This window comes from Thunnus albacares, chromosome 16 (genome assembly GCF_914725855.1).
Source record: "Thunnus albacares chromosome 16, fThuAlb1.1, whole genome shotgun sequence".
Taxonomy (NCBI): domain Eukaryota; kingdom Metazoa; phylum Chordata; class Actinopteri; order Scombriformes; family Scombridae; genus Thunnus; species Thunnus albacares.
In genome coordinates this window covers 44,595-62,501 of record NC_058121.1, presented here as the reverse complement: position 1 = coordinate 62,501, position 17,907 = coordinate 44,595, and the positions used below count along the sequence as shown (strand labels likewise).

At 40.1% G+C, this 17,907-nt stretch overlaps 1 protein-coding gene across 1 annotated transcript; it reads left to right on the top strand.

The window, feature by feature from the left end:
* The first annotated feature begins 16,549 nt into the window (after window positions 1-16,549).
* Window positions 16,550-17,684, top strand: LOC122965594 (N-lysine methyltransferase KMT5A-A-like). Its single transcript, XM_044329747.1, has 4 exons — window positions 16,550-16,841; window positions 17,059-17,113; window positions 17,186-17,251; window positions 17,550-17,684. The coding sequence occupies exons 1-4, from the start codon at window positions 16,825-16,827 to the stop codon at window positions 17,682-17,684; spliced, it is 273 nt and encodes a 90-aa protein (XP_044185682.1). The 5' UTR covers window positions 16,550-16,824.
* The last annotated feature ends 223 nt before the right edge of the window (window positions 17,685-17,907 follow it).

The following is a 17,907-nucleotide window of genomic DNA, read 5'->3' as shown; positions in this document are numbered from 1 at the left end:
ATTACAGTGTCAGCAACTTAAGAGAATCAACTTACCAACATTATCATACTCTTTGACACATTTTCTCTTTCACAAAATGTCCATTAACAAGTGTCAATGAAAGTTAAAAATTAAGTGAAGCAGCAGGTTCTAACTTTTGCCAGTGACAAGTTCCTTCTTTTCCCTGGCGGCAGAAAACACGAAGAGAGCGGTGAATTTTGCTTACTATAAGCAGTTGATACTGTATCCATTTAAACACAGCAGAAGGACATGGTTTGGCCTTTATTTAATTTCCTTTTTGTCTTCACAGCTTGAACAAAATGAGCGAATGAATAAATAAATAACTTCAAAATAATGCTGGCTTTTATTTCTTAAATTCTAAATGCTAAGCGTTTAAATAAAAGGGTCCAGTCTGATACAGGAGTGACCATGAATAAAATGGGGATATACTTAAGTATTTTTGTAAAAGTCCCTCACAGTTCTTCTATTTTATGTTTCCTGAACACAGACAAGTGATGTGAGTGTGAAAAGACACTTGATGGAAGCATCTTTTGAGAGTCTGTTTCCGTCTGTTGGACATTCTTTGACATACAGCTGAGTTAAGCTTAACCGTTAGCCTGCCATGGAGCAGGCTAGTTCTGCTGACTAAGTTACCATGGTTACTGAGCTGGAACTCATATAAGCCGCAGTGATGAAACGGAACTCTCACTGAAATTAGCGAGGCTTATTGAAATAAGCCAGGCTATCCCGTTAGCCAGCTTGATGGAACACCCCCCTGGGCTGCCCCCTTCACTTATTTGCCTCGCTTTGTTTTCCTTTTCCACGTTGGTGTGGGTGGGGTGGATCCAAAAAAGTTGATCTGTGGTTGGTTGCAAGATCCTCATTCTCACTCTGAGTGCTTGATATATCACTCACAGCTGAGGAATAATCAGCAGCTTGATGGGAGACACCTGTTTTGACTCTGGTTCTCTGTCTCCATTTGAAGGTTGGCTTCTGCCATTGATAGATTGTTCCCTCTTTGTAGTCATTCAAATCACGTTGGTATTTTTTCATTTTGTATTGTTTGAGTTGTGTCTTAAATGAATCCAATGAGTTCATCATTTTCTCCTCCATTTGAGTGACCTCATCTGTCTTGTGAAGACTGTGGACCTTATTTTCAAGAGCCTTTATTGTTTCAAGTTTTTTTGAACACTCCGCTTTTGATTTTTCAATAAGCAGTACCTCTAAATCCAGTGAGCATTTGTTTAAGATCTGTTCCCACTCCTTCATGAATTCAGGGTCATCAGTGCCAAAGGCTGGAGCTTTGTTGATTTGAAGGCCTCTAGGAATATGTCGTTGTCATGTGTATTCTGACAATGTTACAAGCATGCCTTGTTTCTTTTCTTTAAATCAGTTCTTTAAATCAATTAAGTTTAGAAAAAAGACATTTTATGTCTGTGCCCAGAGAGAAATGTTTTGGATATAAACATTCAACACTATGACTTAATGATGACTTCAGCTTAAAATGTTTTTTAGGTTAAAATTGTTTGTAATCTATATGTCCCTTTATTGCCATCTAGTGTATGTTCTTAGTGGGGAATCGATGATGGTCAAAAGGATTTTTTTTGTGAAGTTTCATTTTGTATGCAATAGGATTTAAATAAGATTTCATTGTATACTTGAGATTGGTCCATGTGTCTAGAACCATGGGATGAGAAGGGTGATATATGACTGCATTCAATCTATGCACTTAAAATGCTCTGAAGATGGCTCTGTGCTGAAATGTGTAAGCATTTTTCTAATGTGATGTGAGCCAAATAAACAGGTGAGATATTAATATTTTGTCCTCCTTGACTAGAAAATTGTGATGTGCTACACTTTTTTTTTTTTTTTACATTTTTGGAATATGCCTACTGGATTTTTGGATTTAGCACTCACTGAGAATCCCATTGTTGAAGCACAACCTCCTTCTCCAATTCATGTTATGACAGGTGTTCCTCCTGAGGACAGAGGTACAGCACATCATCAGGCACCCACATAATCACACAGAATTCAATCTCACAAGCACTAGTAGAATACATTGGCTTAGTCGTAGCTTAGTAGTAATATTGTTTGCCAGCTGGCTGACATCCCACAGCTCACACAGGTAGAAGTTGAGTAAATCATAGCTGTAATCCAACTCACTCAACTTTTCTTTTCTCTCCATGTCTCCACCCCAACCCCTCCAGTTTCAGCATGTCTGCGGTGATGAATAGAGTGGGACAGGGCAAGAAGGTCTGCATGTGTGTACTGAAGGGAGAGAAACCAAAACAGGTAGTGTTTTTGTTGTGGTGAATACAAAGAATGAAGAAAGAGTGATGATGGAACAAAAGAGAAAAACACAGGAGCTGGTAGAGAGATTTTGTGTTGAAAAAAGGCAGGGTGGGTGAGTGAGGGGAGGTTTGAGCGGTGGGTGTAGTTGTGGTTAGCAGAGCAGATCTGTCCTGCAGGGGGGGTGATGTGTCACTGACATGAGCCTGTGGGCTAAAGGGGTTACTGTAGTCACACTGTATTTATAAGTTAAATCATTTAAAAGTATTATATTGAAAGACATTTAACTCATCTTTAGGCCTACTCTACAAATTTGGTGTTAACAGTAGGTCATCAGTTCATTGTAATGCTGTGCCCATCATGTGTTCATTAAAGGATGAGGCTGACTTTTTTTTTTTTTTTTTGACATTTTTCTTGTTATCAACCAATCCCATGAAAATACCCAAGCCAACAATGTGTTACTCAATACTTCTGACTTACCTATTCTCTCTGTGGCTCTCAGCCCCAAACCCATTCTTCTTCTGAGGATGTAAATTTTTAAAAATGGATCACAAATATATGCTTTCATTTTTAAAAAAGGTTCAGTAATTTCTTTAAACAGCTGATCACTATAGTTTTTAACAAACGTCAAATCAAAAAGGAAGAAATAGTGCATTTGTTGGTGACTCTATTCAGCAGTGTATTAATACACAGTTGGTCTTCTAGTGAGTATTTCTGGCAGCAAGACAGTGTGCATGGGGTTGAGTCAAAATGAAATACAGTGTCTGTTCATTTTGATGAAGGAACGTGTCACCCGGTGCAACAGTGTGGCTCATTAATGTATTTTTAATAGATTTTGGACAATAATGCAGCTTGTCATTATGCATGCAGTGTATACTTTCCAGATCAAATAAATCTACAATCAAATTGCATAACTATGCAACATGCAAAACCACTATAGTCCTTCAGGAATAGCTAAAACCCTTCATATGTTGTTTGTTCAGCTTAACATCTATGTACTGGGGAATGTAATGAACATTAAAATGTCTAGGGTCTTTAGACTTTCAGTTTTTTCAAGAGACATCAGTGACAACAAAGGGAGTGTTTGTCAGTGTCCTCATAAATTATGAAAAATGGCCTGTAAAGATGGATGGTTAAATCTCCATTTCCATCCTAAAAGAGCTGGATGGGCTGAGGTCACTGCTCGGTCTTGTGATGAGGGGAGGACTCGAGGCCCGGGGTCAGCCCTCTAATCACCAACTATGTCAGCCTCAGGGTGAGTGAGAACCACTCACTCCAACCCACAGCTTAGCACTCAACCCAAAATGGGCTGCTGTTTAGTGTTTGAGTTGACAGCTCACGATCAGCACTGTGGAGCTTAATGTACTCAGCCTGCATGACCAGGACCGGGGGTTCATGTCCTGACCTGACATTAGCTGCAGTGTGCATGTTGAGTTTGCTGGCTGAACTCACTGACCCATGGTCAAAGTGGAGTCTTCCTCCAGTGCTGGTCACACCTCCAGAGGAGTGCAGGGTGGTGGAGGGGGTTAGGACAGAGAGACTGGGAGGTCTGGTCTCCCTGTGGCTAGTGGCTGGACCTCTGTATCTTGGCAGCCTTGAGAAAAGCCCAAACTCTTTGTTTTAGGATATAAACCCATTCATTTACAGGAACTGGACCATGTGGTCTGCTGGAGTGTCCAGCCTCTGAGCTGATGCTCTTCAAGAGCTATTTTCGTTCTTAGAGTATACACAACTGCAGAAAAATACTGCGGTCTTAGATAACAGAGTACAACGTCATGTTCATTTGCAAGTTTCTTGTTGTAGACTCATATAAGGTGGGTATATAAATATGGCCTCAAGCTGTAAATTTTATCATGCATACCTAAAAAATGATGTGTTAACTACACAGGAATTATATAACTCGTGTAAACACTCCATGTGTTAAGGATGTAATGTTTTTGAAAAAAGGATCTAATGTGGTTTTTATTCAATATTTCTGTTTTTAACTACCTTTAACAAACTTCCCATAAGTCTTAGATCATCATGGGTTAAATGCCACAACTTGACAAATGAGGCAAATGAGAGATTGCATTTAGTTACAGAAGCTAGTAACACAGAAGCTAAAGTTGGGAGACTTGTGAGGGATTTGAAAGAAAATGTACAAATCAGAGGCCAGGCTAGGGTTGTGGGAATTTTGAGGTACCAACAGGTACCAACAGTATGTAATACGTATACATACTGTTACGAGCCGGCCTAGGTGAAACCCTGGCACAACATGAAGAGTGTGAGACTCCCCTCTTCCCAGCTCCCAAGGACCACCAGCCACAAGGAATTTATAGCCTTTTAGGTTTTTATTTAGGATTTCTCCAACTTCAGGGTGGGCTCACAGCAAAATAACAAATGTAGTTAAAGCTAAGGAACCTAAACTTACCTACTCAAAGCAAATAAGAACAAAAAGACAAACCACTAACCTAACTCCTAACCTAACAAAAACAGGAGAAAATTGGATTAAACAAAATTGCTACCCACCCCTACGGCACCTGGGCTGACATTTCACATGAACAAACTACATATCACATCAGAACATGTTGGCTGGCAGGTTAGTTGGAAGTGGAGAGAGATGAGTCCTGCAGTAGCTGGAAGAAGCAGGCCCTAAGACTGCAAGCCTGGAGGGTAGAACCAATCAGCTCCCTGGAACAAGAGGAGGATGGGCTCCTGCTGTTCTCCTCACGGCAGGATATCTTACATCAATTTAATGTACTTCATTTTTTTTCATGCTAATCAAAAACCAGAATGCAATACTGACATTGCGTTGGTCCAATGATAGTTTCCAGATTTCATCCTCAATTCTCTACCACTGTAACGTACATGAGTGTGAGGAACTGGTAAGAGAAGAAGACTGGTAAGATATAGATAAATTGATAGAGTAGCATATTAGAAAATAAATTATAATGCAAATTGTGAACTACATTTTTAAGCACATCAGTAAAACATTACATCTTATTAAGGCCCTTTCAACAATCAAATTTCCTTTTTTTCATATTTAGACGTTATGTTTCACTTCTTTTATCAAGCAGTAGATAGCTGCTTCCATTAGCCAATGCAACATTTAGCTTATTGTAGCAGCCCTGAAGGACTTAAAGGACTGTTGTTAAGCTAACAAGAGAATGGATCTGGACTGGGCAGCACAGCAGCAGTAGGACGGAGCCAGGGAGCAGCTGGAAAGAGAAACAAACCAGAGAAACAACCAGGAGAATTAGCTTGTTTGTCATTGTTGCTAATGATATCAGACTGGTTAACCAGCAGCCATAAAGTTCTGTTAACTAACAAACAAGATGACCAACAACCACAAATGGCATTATGACATGGATACTTCATCCCCATGGAAGAAAGAAGAAGACGCCGGATAACATGAGTCACATACAGCTTCTCTCTCTGTCTCTTTGGTTGCTAATATCATCTCTGATGATTAAATGTTTCTCTGTGACTGTTGTGTGAATTTATCTCCTTGACAAGAATGCAGCAGAAATCACATAATGTGATGTGAGTAGTTTGCTTGTTGAAGTTACAGTGAGCTGTCTGGACTCACTCATTCATTTGGAATTGATCCAGTTTTTACTTGAGTGGTTGTTCAGTCACCTGTTGATGTTGTGTGATTTGTAAATGAGTGTGCAGGAGGTCTGGCTGCTTGCTTGTGACAATTTCTTCAGTTCCTTTTTGAGCTGAGCCGTATATTGAGTAACAAGCTTAAAGTAACTAGGATAACAAGTGTTAACATGTCAGCTTTGTAGACTATATTTTGTATGTAGTGCATATAGATAAGAGTGTGTTAGTCATGTATTTGATACATGCATTAATAATTTCTGATGTGTACCTACACTTTTAGATCTGTGAATGTTTTTAGTGCTCAGTCTTTCTAGTGTTCAGCACTGATCTGTACCTGTGTCAGATTATAGGCTTTGTGCTACTTTATATATTTCTGTATACTAAGAAAATACATAGGAAACACCTGTAAATCATGTGATATGTTGTCTATTTTTTATGAGAACATAAATCTGTTGTCACAACAGAACAATACTACAAATTTGAATTTCACTTTGTTGGTAAAATTACACAGTCTGAACCACTCCGTGGCTAAAATGAGCACTTATTTGTTAAGAAATAATATGTATATATATATATATATATATATGTGTGTGTGTGTGTGTGTGTGTGTGTGTGTGTGTGTATTCAAAGAAGCAGCCTTTTCACCACTCAGGGTTTTTTGTTTTTTTAAAGTGAACTCTTGTATTGGCATATAAAATTGCCCACCACCCCTCTGATTTCATCAGGTGGGGGACAATGATATAGTATGATTCAGTTGTAAGATTTGTAAGATTTGAGTCACCAGCCACCACTGATATATACATTCAACGGAAAAGTAAGGAAATTTGTGTTTGGTAGATTATTTCTTTGTTGTAACAATGCTTCTTGGCAATAAATCTTATACCGTTGGGAAGTCTGTTTATTTCCCTTTTAAATGGTGCCACATTTGTAAGGAACATGCATTTGTGGGATGAGCAGCAGAGCTGGCACCCATGAAAAATTTGCCAAATCTTCTCTGCCAATGCCAAACAGCTTATCCTGCCATTGACTCTTGTTTTGTGTTTGGTGGATTGGATGATTGAAGTTTGAAGAAACAAGACACATTCTCAAAATAATTAACTTAATAACTATACACAAAATTACCATATCAATAGCTAGTTAAGGCTGAAGGATTTTGGAGTTCTTTGCAGAGCAGAGGATGGCAAAACTTATTCTTGTGCAACATTAAAACAGACAACAGGTATATCCAAAAACATTTATTTAACAAAAGGTAAAAGAGCAAAACACACAATTTTAATCTAGCTAAGTGTACCTATATACAAGTATATGTGTGTGAATGTGTATGTGTGTGTAAGTGTGTGTGGGAAAGACATAGCATGCAGACAATAGGGCTGACAAAGAGAACCAGAGGGACAAAAGGCCAGACCAAGTGGTGTCTTGAACCACATGTGCTGCCTGAACCAAAGTTTGCAAAAGTAGGTTTAAACCTCTTAACTGTGTGGTTCTCTGTTCAAGGCCAATTGGTGTAGGATCAAGGTGCCAGGGTAGGAAGAGGTTAGTTGCATGCAAGGTCTAGTTACTGGATGCAACATATGTTAAGTATGCTAACATTAACCTAGCAGTGTGGCTATGCAATAACCTGACTATGAACAACAAGGACATCACAACGATAGTTCAATGAATAACCTTAGCCAAATCAATACATGTACAGTACATTGATTAAGTTAAACATTCTTGCTTAGCTGTGCTATGCTTCACTATGTTGCTAGGCTATGCCCAGTTGTTACCAGTCCATGAAGAAAGAGATGCTTTGTGGTGTTAAGCTGGTGAATCCGTGGAAGAGACAGGCTGAGAACGGTTTGGCTCCAAAGCTGAAAGATGCAGGTGTTGCTGGGGAGACAGCACTCCAGTCGTGCAGGTCAGAGAGCCAAGGTCACTCCTTTGTTTAGAGTTAGTGGCAAGCTAACTCTGTTTCGTGGCTCCTGTACTTGTTAAACCAGCCAGCAGACTTGTGTGGTAGCTGCTGGCTCTAGATAACTTTAGTTTCTGAGTCTTAGGCAGGCTCTTGCGTCTTCTGCCGTAAAGGAAGAGTTCTGTGTGTGTCTGTTGTGAGCAGGCCACACAAGAGAGCAGAGAGCTGTGAGGAGAAAGAGGAGCTGAGATCTGCTCCTTCAGCAGCTGGAGGTGAAAAAGCACAAGGAGCTGCTCCAGCCTCAGCTGCAGGAGAAAGAGAAAGATAAGAGGGGGATCTAGATCTAGTTTTGATAACCTGGATCCATGGGTGGAGTTTCTTGAGGACTCCTGCTGTTTCCTCGTCTTGAAACATGTGGTCAGATAGTGAGATCCAGTATTTATATATGTATATATTACTCCTGCTCTTTTGCTCCTGTAAAACTTTGAAACAGGACTTATACCTGTTGTAATGTATTTTAACATTGTGGTATTGCTACTTAAGCAAAGAATGTGAATGTGTCTTCCACTACTGTTAATTATTCTTTGGGCAAAACATGTTTCAACATAAGTAACTAAAGGAAGCAAAGCATCAATAATTCAAGATGGTGTACTACAGTTTGAAACTTAATATCTTCTTCTTAATGGAACAATAATTGTCAAGATTACCCCACTCCTTTTCTTTCATAACATCTTGCCAGTGGATAAAAATGATGAATACTGATGCAGAGGGAGTTTTGTGCCAAAGGATTTAGAGAGCATCAGAAAGTTTGACAGAAGAGGTAACGTGTTGTGATGGTATTGGGTCTCTCTCTGGGTTTTGTGTTTCCTAGTCAGCAGCGCTCCCTAGATACACCTTGGATCCAGGGGGAGATATCCAAATTTCTAGCCACAAGTGTGGCTCAAGTTCCGAAATACTACATTTCCCATAATGCAATTCTATGGCATTTAGTCATTAGCCCTTCTGTACCTGCAATGTTCATGTCTCTCAAATTTCACACCACCACTTGGCTCTCTAACTCAGGCTCTCTGCTAAAAAAAAATGTGGCCCAAGGTGAGATAACCCTTTTGACATCATTATGACACCATCAGGATTATTTCCTCTGACTTGAAAAAGACATTAGAGGACCAAATAGCTGGACATCTACAGCAACCAAAATCATTTTCTCATATTCTTTTCATTGATTTTAGCTCTGATTTTAACAATATGCAAATGGGCTCTCTTTTAGAATGACTTTTTAAAATGAACATTGGATCAGAAGCTTTCTAACTGACCTCCCTCAGAGAGTTGTCATGAACAAAGACAAATTTCCACTGAGGTGGACAATTAAATCAATCAATCAATCAATCAATCAATCAATCAATCAATCAACTATTTCACAGTGTAGAACTTGAAATGACAATTAAATAAATATCAATGGATTGCCCCTAAAATGTTGAGCACACAAACAACTCTTCAATTGTTTTTTGTCACAGTGGGCACAAATGCTGTTTACACACATAAAGATACACATACTTTCATATAAATACATAGAGGCAGCTTCAAGCATATTTAGGGGCAAGGCATGTAAATACCAGACATTTTGGCCTGAAAAAATCCAACTGTCCATTCACAGAACAGTCTGTGGGTCATTTTCTCCCTTAGTATAGCACAGCATAATTACATAACCACATGTTATTATCGCAATTGAACAACATGGCTCCAGTGTTGAAGAAGGGTCATGAATGGGCACAGAAGGATTATAAGCCATTAAATTACAGCCTCATTTTGTTGATGTCTTCAGAAGCATCTGTCCATTTGCAGGTGAGAGTAGGAAACTAATTTCCATGAAATGTGGTGGAGGCAGGCTTTGAACTGAGATATTTGACTAAATTCCAGTGAAGATCCATGTCTGGATATGTCTTTATGTATATATACAGTATATTAAATATGAATGTACTGGGATTACCAAATCCTAGTGCAACATGTAGAATTAAAAAAGCTGAAATTCAACTTGAATTTGAACTTAAAGGAATAGACCTACAGTTACTGCAGAGATGCTGGCAGGTGACATATTAATGGAAAAACCTAAATAAATGAGTGTAGAAACATAACAAATGCAGTTATTGTTATGTTATATATGTTATATTGTTATGGTACCTGAAGATTCCCTAGTGTTTCCCTGTTTTTCCCCCTTCCTTGTGTTTCCAATGCTCCCCTGTCTGTCTTTCTCTGTGTTTATGTTTTGGTTGTGTGTGTGTTGGCCTGGGCGTGGCTCTCCTGGCTCCCAGCTCTACACTCCTGGCTGCAATCAGCTCATCACCTCTCCCAGTCTGCTCACCTGCCTCTCATCACTTCCTCAGCATGCAGTATATCTACCCTGGCTCTTCATCCACTCATCGCCAGATCGTTGTTTCTGCTCAAGTGGTAGCTTACACCACAGGCCTCACTTATATGATGATTTCTCAATGTTTGGATTTGTTACTAACTGCTGTTTCTCTATCCAGTGCTCCTGGACCATCGCTCGCCTGCCTACCTGCCAGCTTGCCCACTCTCCAGCCCACTACCACCTGCTCCCTTCTGCCAGCCCTTGCCATTCTCCCTTACTCCTCTCAGTCCTCCAGTCCTGGCAATAAAGCCTTACTTCATTTACTGTCACTCTAGTCTGTGTCTGCATTTGGGTCCACCTTTCAAACCATAACAGATATGGGGTATAAGGATTCACTGAATGGTTTGATGAGTATAAAATGATGTGAATCCTATGTTATGGCCTTGAAACTCACCATATCTTAACCCAACTGAACACCTTGAGATGGAGTTCCAAGTGGCCATGTTATGTCATAATTAAATAAAATTATATGAAACTGTGAAGCAGTGCTGGCTACTGGATGCTGTGGTACTTACTGCTGTTAAATTACATATCTTCTGTTTCTGGATGGCTGAAAAACACTCCAAGCGAGCTGAGTGGTGTACGTGCTTGGCACTGTCATGTTGGAATTTCCCGAGTGAGCCTTCCAGATTTGTGGTTGAAGTATTTACAGATCTGTGGTGTGCAGATTATACATACAGTGAGGAGGCTGAAGGAGCTCACAGCCAGGGAGGCCAGAAGGCTTCAGCATCAACACTGAGAGGGATTCCTAGGTTTCACAAAAGCCACAGAACCATAGTCAACTCTGGTGCAGAGTTTACTCCATATTAAACTCAAATATTAACATCCACCTCGTTATCCATATGACTATCCTGTCAGACAGCAGGGTTAGGGTTGGGGTTGGGGTCGGGGTTCAGGGTTCTTGGGAGACTGTTTATCACTGGCCCAATGACAGGAAGAGAAATGAAAACTCAAGTTGAGGGAGCTGTTGTGAGTTCCCTCCCCATGGGACCAGGAATCCGGACAGGGCAGAGGTGGGAGGGCTGAGGGGGAGGGGAAGAGAAATCAACAAAAAAAAAAAAAAGGAAAGGGAGAAGAAAGGAGAGGAGAAAAGTCTATTGGGGTGGGGGGGCTAAGGGAGGGGTAGGTCTGGGTTAGGGAAGGGGATGTTTGTGGTTAGGGTTAGGCGGGGGGATAGGTGTGGTTGGGGTTAGGCAAGGGGATGGGTGTGGTTAGGGTTAGGCGAGGGGAAGGGTTAGGGTTAGGGTTAGGAAATTCAAAAATTGGATCACGTTGCCAGGTTGACTATCAATATCCATTATGAATAAGATGGCATTTTTTGGGATGTGGAGTTTTTTGATTTTTTCCACAAAATCATATATGTCTTTGATGGAGCTGGGGTGTAAGGTAGAGAGAAGATTTAGGATAAGGTTTGCTCCACTTAGATGGGTCTTAATGTATTTTTGGCTACATATAAAACAATCTGGGCTCTGGGTTCTGGGTCGCCCAGTAAATATTGCTTTTGTTTAGCATTTACGAATTTTTTATCCTGTAATATTTGTACAATTTTCTCAATCATGGGCTTTGTATCTGTATATATAGGTTTTATCAATTTAGAAAAAAATGCCACCTTATTCACAATTGATATTGATAGTTTATACACGGCATACAAGCCATAAAAAACATATTTCATAAATATCCTAATAAAAACAGACCAGACAAGGAATTGATACAACTATTAGAAATTAATTTGACCAGAAATGACTTTGAATTTAATGGAGAATTTTTTTTTCTACAAATCAAAGGCACAGCTATGGGCAAGAAATTTGCACCAGCATATGCTAATATTTTTATGGCAGAGTGGGAAACATCAGCCTTAGCCTCTTGTATTAAAAAACCTTTATATTATTATAGATACCTGGATGACATCTGGGGTGTATGGCAACACTCAGAGGAGGATTTTGATCATTTCTTAATCACTCTAAACAATCACAATGAATCTATAAAATTGAAATCTACTACCAGCAGGACCTCAGTGGACTTTCTGGACACCACCATATACAAGGGCCAGAATTTTCAATTTTAAATAATAATGTTTATCATTCAATTGTCTGTATCCCTCCCATAGATATTGTTCTCTATCCAAAATGACAACTGCATTGCCCTTATCAGCTGGTTTAATGATTATTTTTCTGTTGTTTTTGAGGTCTTTTAATGCCTCAGCTTCCTCTCTGCTCAGGTTCGGCTGTGTATAAGAGACCTGGAATTTTGTGTCAACATATTGGATGTCAGTTCTGATCAGAGCAGTGATTTCAGGTGGCAGTTTGCCACAAGGAGGAGTCCGATGTGATTTGGGGATGAAAGGAGGAGGTATTGTATCTTTTGTGTTTTGGAAATATGCTGCCAATTTAATTTTTCTGTGACATAATTGTAGATCCCATCTAGTCTGTTCGATTATGTTTTTATTACTGCCCTTAGTAAGAATAAAAGTTAGTCCCATATTCAACAGGGTGAGTTGTGGGGGTGTCAGATGAACATTTATTTGCCAAATTCATCACATTTTTGCTCCCCTCCTGTACAGGCAGGCTTATGGTGACAGTTATTTTACATAATCAAACCAGTGTTGAAGCATGCGTCTGGCTGTGGGTTTGGTCCAGTGTATTTTGTCTGTCTCTATTTTGAAGACTCTCATGGGCAGTTCAGGTATGTATCTGCAGTTTTTGGTAATGTAAGCATTGAGATGCAGCAAATTACTTTGGTCTTTAAGTGGCAAAGCCCTGGGGTAGTTAATTTGCGGCACGCGGATCTCTGCTTGTGGAAATCTGAGTTGTGCTGTTTTGACAGCTGCTTGTAGTTGTTTGAATGTTGTCTGTTTGACATTTTGTGATCTGTTCTTTAAACCAAAGGACAAGATCACTGTTTCCACCATGACAGATGAAGTGGCTCTAGTGAGGATGGCTTCAGTGTGTCTGAAGGTGGCCCCTGGATAACTATCTATCTGTAAGTCTGAGGCTGTAAACGGTGGCACTCTGGTGACATTGGAGTATCCCATGATGAGCCATTTTTTAGGGTTAGGGAGTTAGGGTTAGGGTTAGGGTTAGGGGTTAGGGTTAGGGTTAGGTATGTGGGTAAAACGAGGTTTGTCTCACTGGACAAAATGGGACAAATGTGAATAACTTTTGATAGGGAGGTCATAGAGACTTGGAACCAAGCTCCATCCCCACTAATTCAGGAACGGCCCACGAGCATGTGCGAGCTTCCGGTCCTGAGATACGCCACTTCCGGTTTTTGAAATGGCTGTATCTCAGGAATGGCAGGTCGTAGAGACATGGGTCCAAGACTGGCGTTCAGAGCCCTCCAATTAGGTCTGAAGCCACTCACTCCCGAGTCTCTACGACTTTTGGTTCCCGAGTTATAGAGCAAAATGTCCTCCCCATTGGAAATGACTGGGATGAAAATTTCACTGTGTGGAGGCCAAAATCGACCATGCAGAAAGTATTAAGGAGCATGTTTCAGGTCATTTGGAGTCTATTCGTACCAGTCGTGGAGTGACTTTTCGAAAAATCTTGACACCCATGAGAGATGAGGTAGGTATTCAGGTATAAGAGGTAGGTAAGTATTCTAAAGGTAAGTTGTGGACTGTTTGGTTGGTATTAATGCATAAGAGGTAGGTAAGTATTTTAAAGGTAAGTTGTGGACTCTTTGGTCTGGCCTGTGTTTGTGTGTGTGTGAGTGTGTGTGTGTGTGTGTGTGTGTGTGTGAGTGTTTGTGTGTGTGTGTTTGTGTGTGTGTTTGTGTGAGTGTGTGTGTGTTTGTGTGTTTGTGTGTGTTTGTGTGTGTGAGTGTGTGCATGAGTGTGTGTGAGTGTTAGTGTGTGTTAGTGTGTGCGTGAGTGTGTGTGTGTGTGTGTGTGTGAGTGTGTGTTTGTGTGTGAGTGTGTGTGTGTGTGTTTGTGTGTGTGTGAGTGAGTGTGTATGAGCATTTGTAGTTTATGGAGACATTTTGCATGAATACATGCCACACTGTGAGGACATTTTGAATTGTGAGGACAGGGTCCTCATAATTCGGACAGCGTAGACGTGTTTCTATAGGTGTAGAGACCCAGAATCCAAAGTTTCAGCAAATGTCTCCACAATTCAGATTTACGTGAATTTGTGTAAAATCTGTGTATGACACAGTGGCCTCTGTAGGTGGGTCAATGTAACTGCACCCACTAATGAATAATTCACACGTGTAAAGTTCACAGCTTTTGATTGGCTGACAGTCGCCTGTCCTCATAATTACGGTTTTTGTCAAAACTGCTGTTACCCTAAACAAGGTGACCTCTCTTCAGCCAGCCACCAAATCATTTCCTGGTTAACATTATGTTATATCCTGCTGAACCAGCACATTTTCACCTGCACCTGTGGAGAAGAGGTAAGACTCAAAACCCAGCACTACATTTCGCATCCAGAAACTAGTCAAGGCAGCTTTTTTGATATCGGTAGCTAGTTGAAAGTGCCATTTCATCCAGCAATTGATCATATAAATTTCTGGGAAATTAATGCCAATGCTAGCTTAGTTTGAGGACAGTTTAGTTTAGCTTAGTTTAGCTAACGTTGGCTTTGCTTGGACATGGTTGATAGAGTGAGAGAAATTATAAGTGAAAATGTGATACTTCTGCTTTCGTGAGAAACTCCCTTTTCAGGTATGATTCCGTATATATGATTCAGTAGTGTGTTAGATGAATGCGTATATGTTCTCGGGAAAGTATTAGTATTACGGTATGTCAGTACATTGTGGAGTAATGACGTTAATTACAGGATGACCAATAAGCTAACCATGCTAACCTAATGTTATGCTAACTGACGGCGAATAAGCTAACAATGCTAATGTCATGTTATGCTAATCGCAGTGTCGTCTTTGGACTAAGTAAGTGATGTGGGGAAAATCACTCGACTGGCGATGTAGTTTGCAGACTATCCTGTAAATTTATGTATGTTGTATGTTTGCTGAAATGTCTTTGTTATTAATTCAGTGTACTGGTAGTGTTGTAGGTTGTACATTATGAGGTAGTGCTATCAGCACTAGACATGAGCAAAGTTATCACACTTTAGTTTGTGAATTATGAATCCATGGTAATAATAATCTATAACAATAGTCCATGAATACACACACACACAAATATATATGTATATATATATTATCCTGTTTAATATACGCATTTCAGTAAAGTTTATTAGTGTTTGTTACACAATACTGCAAACATTTAGGAGAGCTGTCTTGTGACACCTGTACTAGTATGTACAGAACTAGTATACTATGTATGTACAGTATTGATTGTAATGTTATGTAGTTGTGTAGTGTTCAGTCATTATAATACATGACCAGAGGAAAGTTTGTGTCTACACATCTTTGACACATATACTGCCTTTTCAGGGCATTTACACTTTGACCCTTGACTTAATTTAGTCTAGGTTCAAAACTATGTGCTTATTCACCAGTATGGTGTCACATCTTGCCTGGACTTTGGGTGTTTTTTGGTCTTGTGTTGTGTTCTTTGGGGTCTCCTGGTTTTGCACTTCTGTTTGGTCCTTCGGTTCATGGGAGTTTTCTTGTATGGGTTGGGTGGTGGGTTTTGGAGGACTGCGTCATTGGTTTGTTGGGTTGTGTGCTTGGGTTTGTGTTTGTGGTTGGTTTTGGATGGGTTAGTGTAGATGGCATTGAGTTTGTTTTCTGGGTTTTTGTTCTGTTTCCCTTGTGTGTTCATGTGCTCCTCCACACCTGCCCTGCATTTGGACTTGTTAGTCCTGCCCTGCTCTGTTTTCCCCACACCTGCCCTGTGTTAGCCTCGTCAGCCCTGCCCTGCTCCCTGTGTGTCCTCAGCCGATCAGCTCCCTGTATGTTCACTCCCCTCTCTTGAGTTCTCCACCCATCTCCCCACCTGCACCTCATCTCCTTGTTAGTTCAGTTTCTTTTTAAGTTCTGGTTTTCTGTTCAGTCCTTGTTGGATCGTTTTGTGTTGTCGCATCTGCTAGTTCTGTTCTGCTCTGTTTGACTGTTCATGACCATCCACAATTAAAGGAGAGTTTTTTTCATCATATCTGCATTCCAGCCTCTGCGTTTGGGTCCACTCCTGCTTCCCCGAGTCTGACATATGGCTTACTGGTAAGGCAAGGCAAATTTATTTGTACAGCATATCTATTTGGCACATTTCCTACACAGACACTTAAAAGACTGAAAGTCAACTGTAAAATAGGTCTGCAGTAAGTTGTTAACAAACTATGATAATTAAACTGATCAGATTTTTTTTCTATAGCTTTACTGAAGTCATCATTATCTTTAGCATGAGATGTCAGCAATAAGGCCACAGAGAGTGAAGATTAATCCTAAAGAAGAGGCAGCATATTTTGCATCCTTGGGCAAAGACAAGGATGGATTCAATATAAAATATATTAATTCATTTAAAGGTGAGTTGCCATTTGTTAAAAATTCTTTAGCACAGGTATACTTTTAATTATTGCTTTAATCTCTTCATATTTCTGACACATCTTCTGTTCTTCGTTAGGTCGAGGAGTGTTCAGTTGCCGCCACTTTCAGAAGGGAGACTTTCTTATTGAATATCAATTGGAAATCATAGGCAAACAGGAACATGAAAACAGGCTAAGACTGAACCACGATCCCCTGAAGGTTTTCATGTTTGAATTTCTCTGCAATGGGAAAAAAACTATGGTACATGTGTTGTCATACTTAATTTACAGTATTTTTTGTAAGTTTAATTTCACCCAGAAAAACAAACTGCCATTTTGTACTAACTTGATGTTAGTAGTGGCAATAGTAGTAGTAGTAATAGTAGTAGAGGTGATGGTGATTTATGTATTCATTCAGTATAGTGTGCTTCTGTCATTATACTTTTACATTTTGTAATCAGAATTTTTTGCAATTTCAGTATTGATGCAGCCAGAGAGGACGACTCCCTAGGGAGACTCATCAACGATGATCATGTAAGCCCAAACAGCAGAATGAGGATCATCACTGTGGATAGAAAGCCTCATCTCTGTTTATTTGCAATCAAGGACATCAGGCCAGGGGAAGAGATAACCTACAACTATGGAGATTCGGACTGGCCATGGAGATTAAAGGTATAGACAGAACTTCATTTTCACAAAGAGCTAACAAGTTGCTGTTTGAGTCTACCGTAATTTCACAGTATTTTCACAAAATAAACAAAACAGGTGCACCGTGTAGCGTAATAATGAATAGAGCTTTGGTCAGTCACCAAGTATTTTTACATGAGCTTGAGTTTCCCTAGTAATAGTTTACTCCTATCATTCTCCTGTATAGATAATTGTGTTGTTAACTCACTACGTATCAACAGGTACAGTCTTATTGTGTCTTACTGGTTATTTAATGAGATTTTTTTCCCTTTCTCTACACAAGGTTTCAACTGAAGCACATCCTCACCATGCAGCCTGGGCATCTGACTGCACCAAAGATGTTAAACAGGTGACTTCATTTCCATTGAATGTTGATAATGACATCAGATTTTTTTTTTCAGTAGCAAAACAGTTTTGACTGGAAGTTGGCAGGAGTTTATTGATACTTATTGAGAGATGTGTTTTAAGGTTAGGGTTAGGGGGTTAGGGTTAGGGTTAGGGTGGTAGGGGTTAGGGGGTTAGGGTTAGGGGTTAGGGTTAGGGGGTTAGGGTTAGGGGGTTAGGGTTAGGGGGTTAGGGTTAGGGGGTTAGGGTTAGGGGGTTAGGGTTAGGGGGTTAGGGTTAGGGGGTTAGGGGTTAGG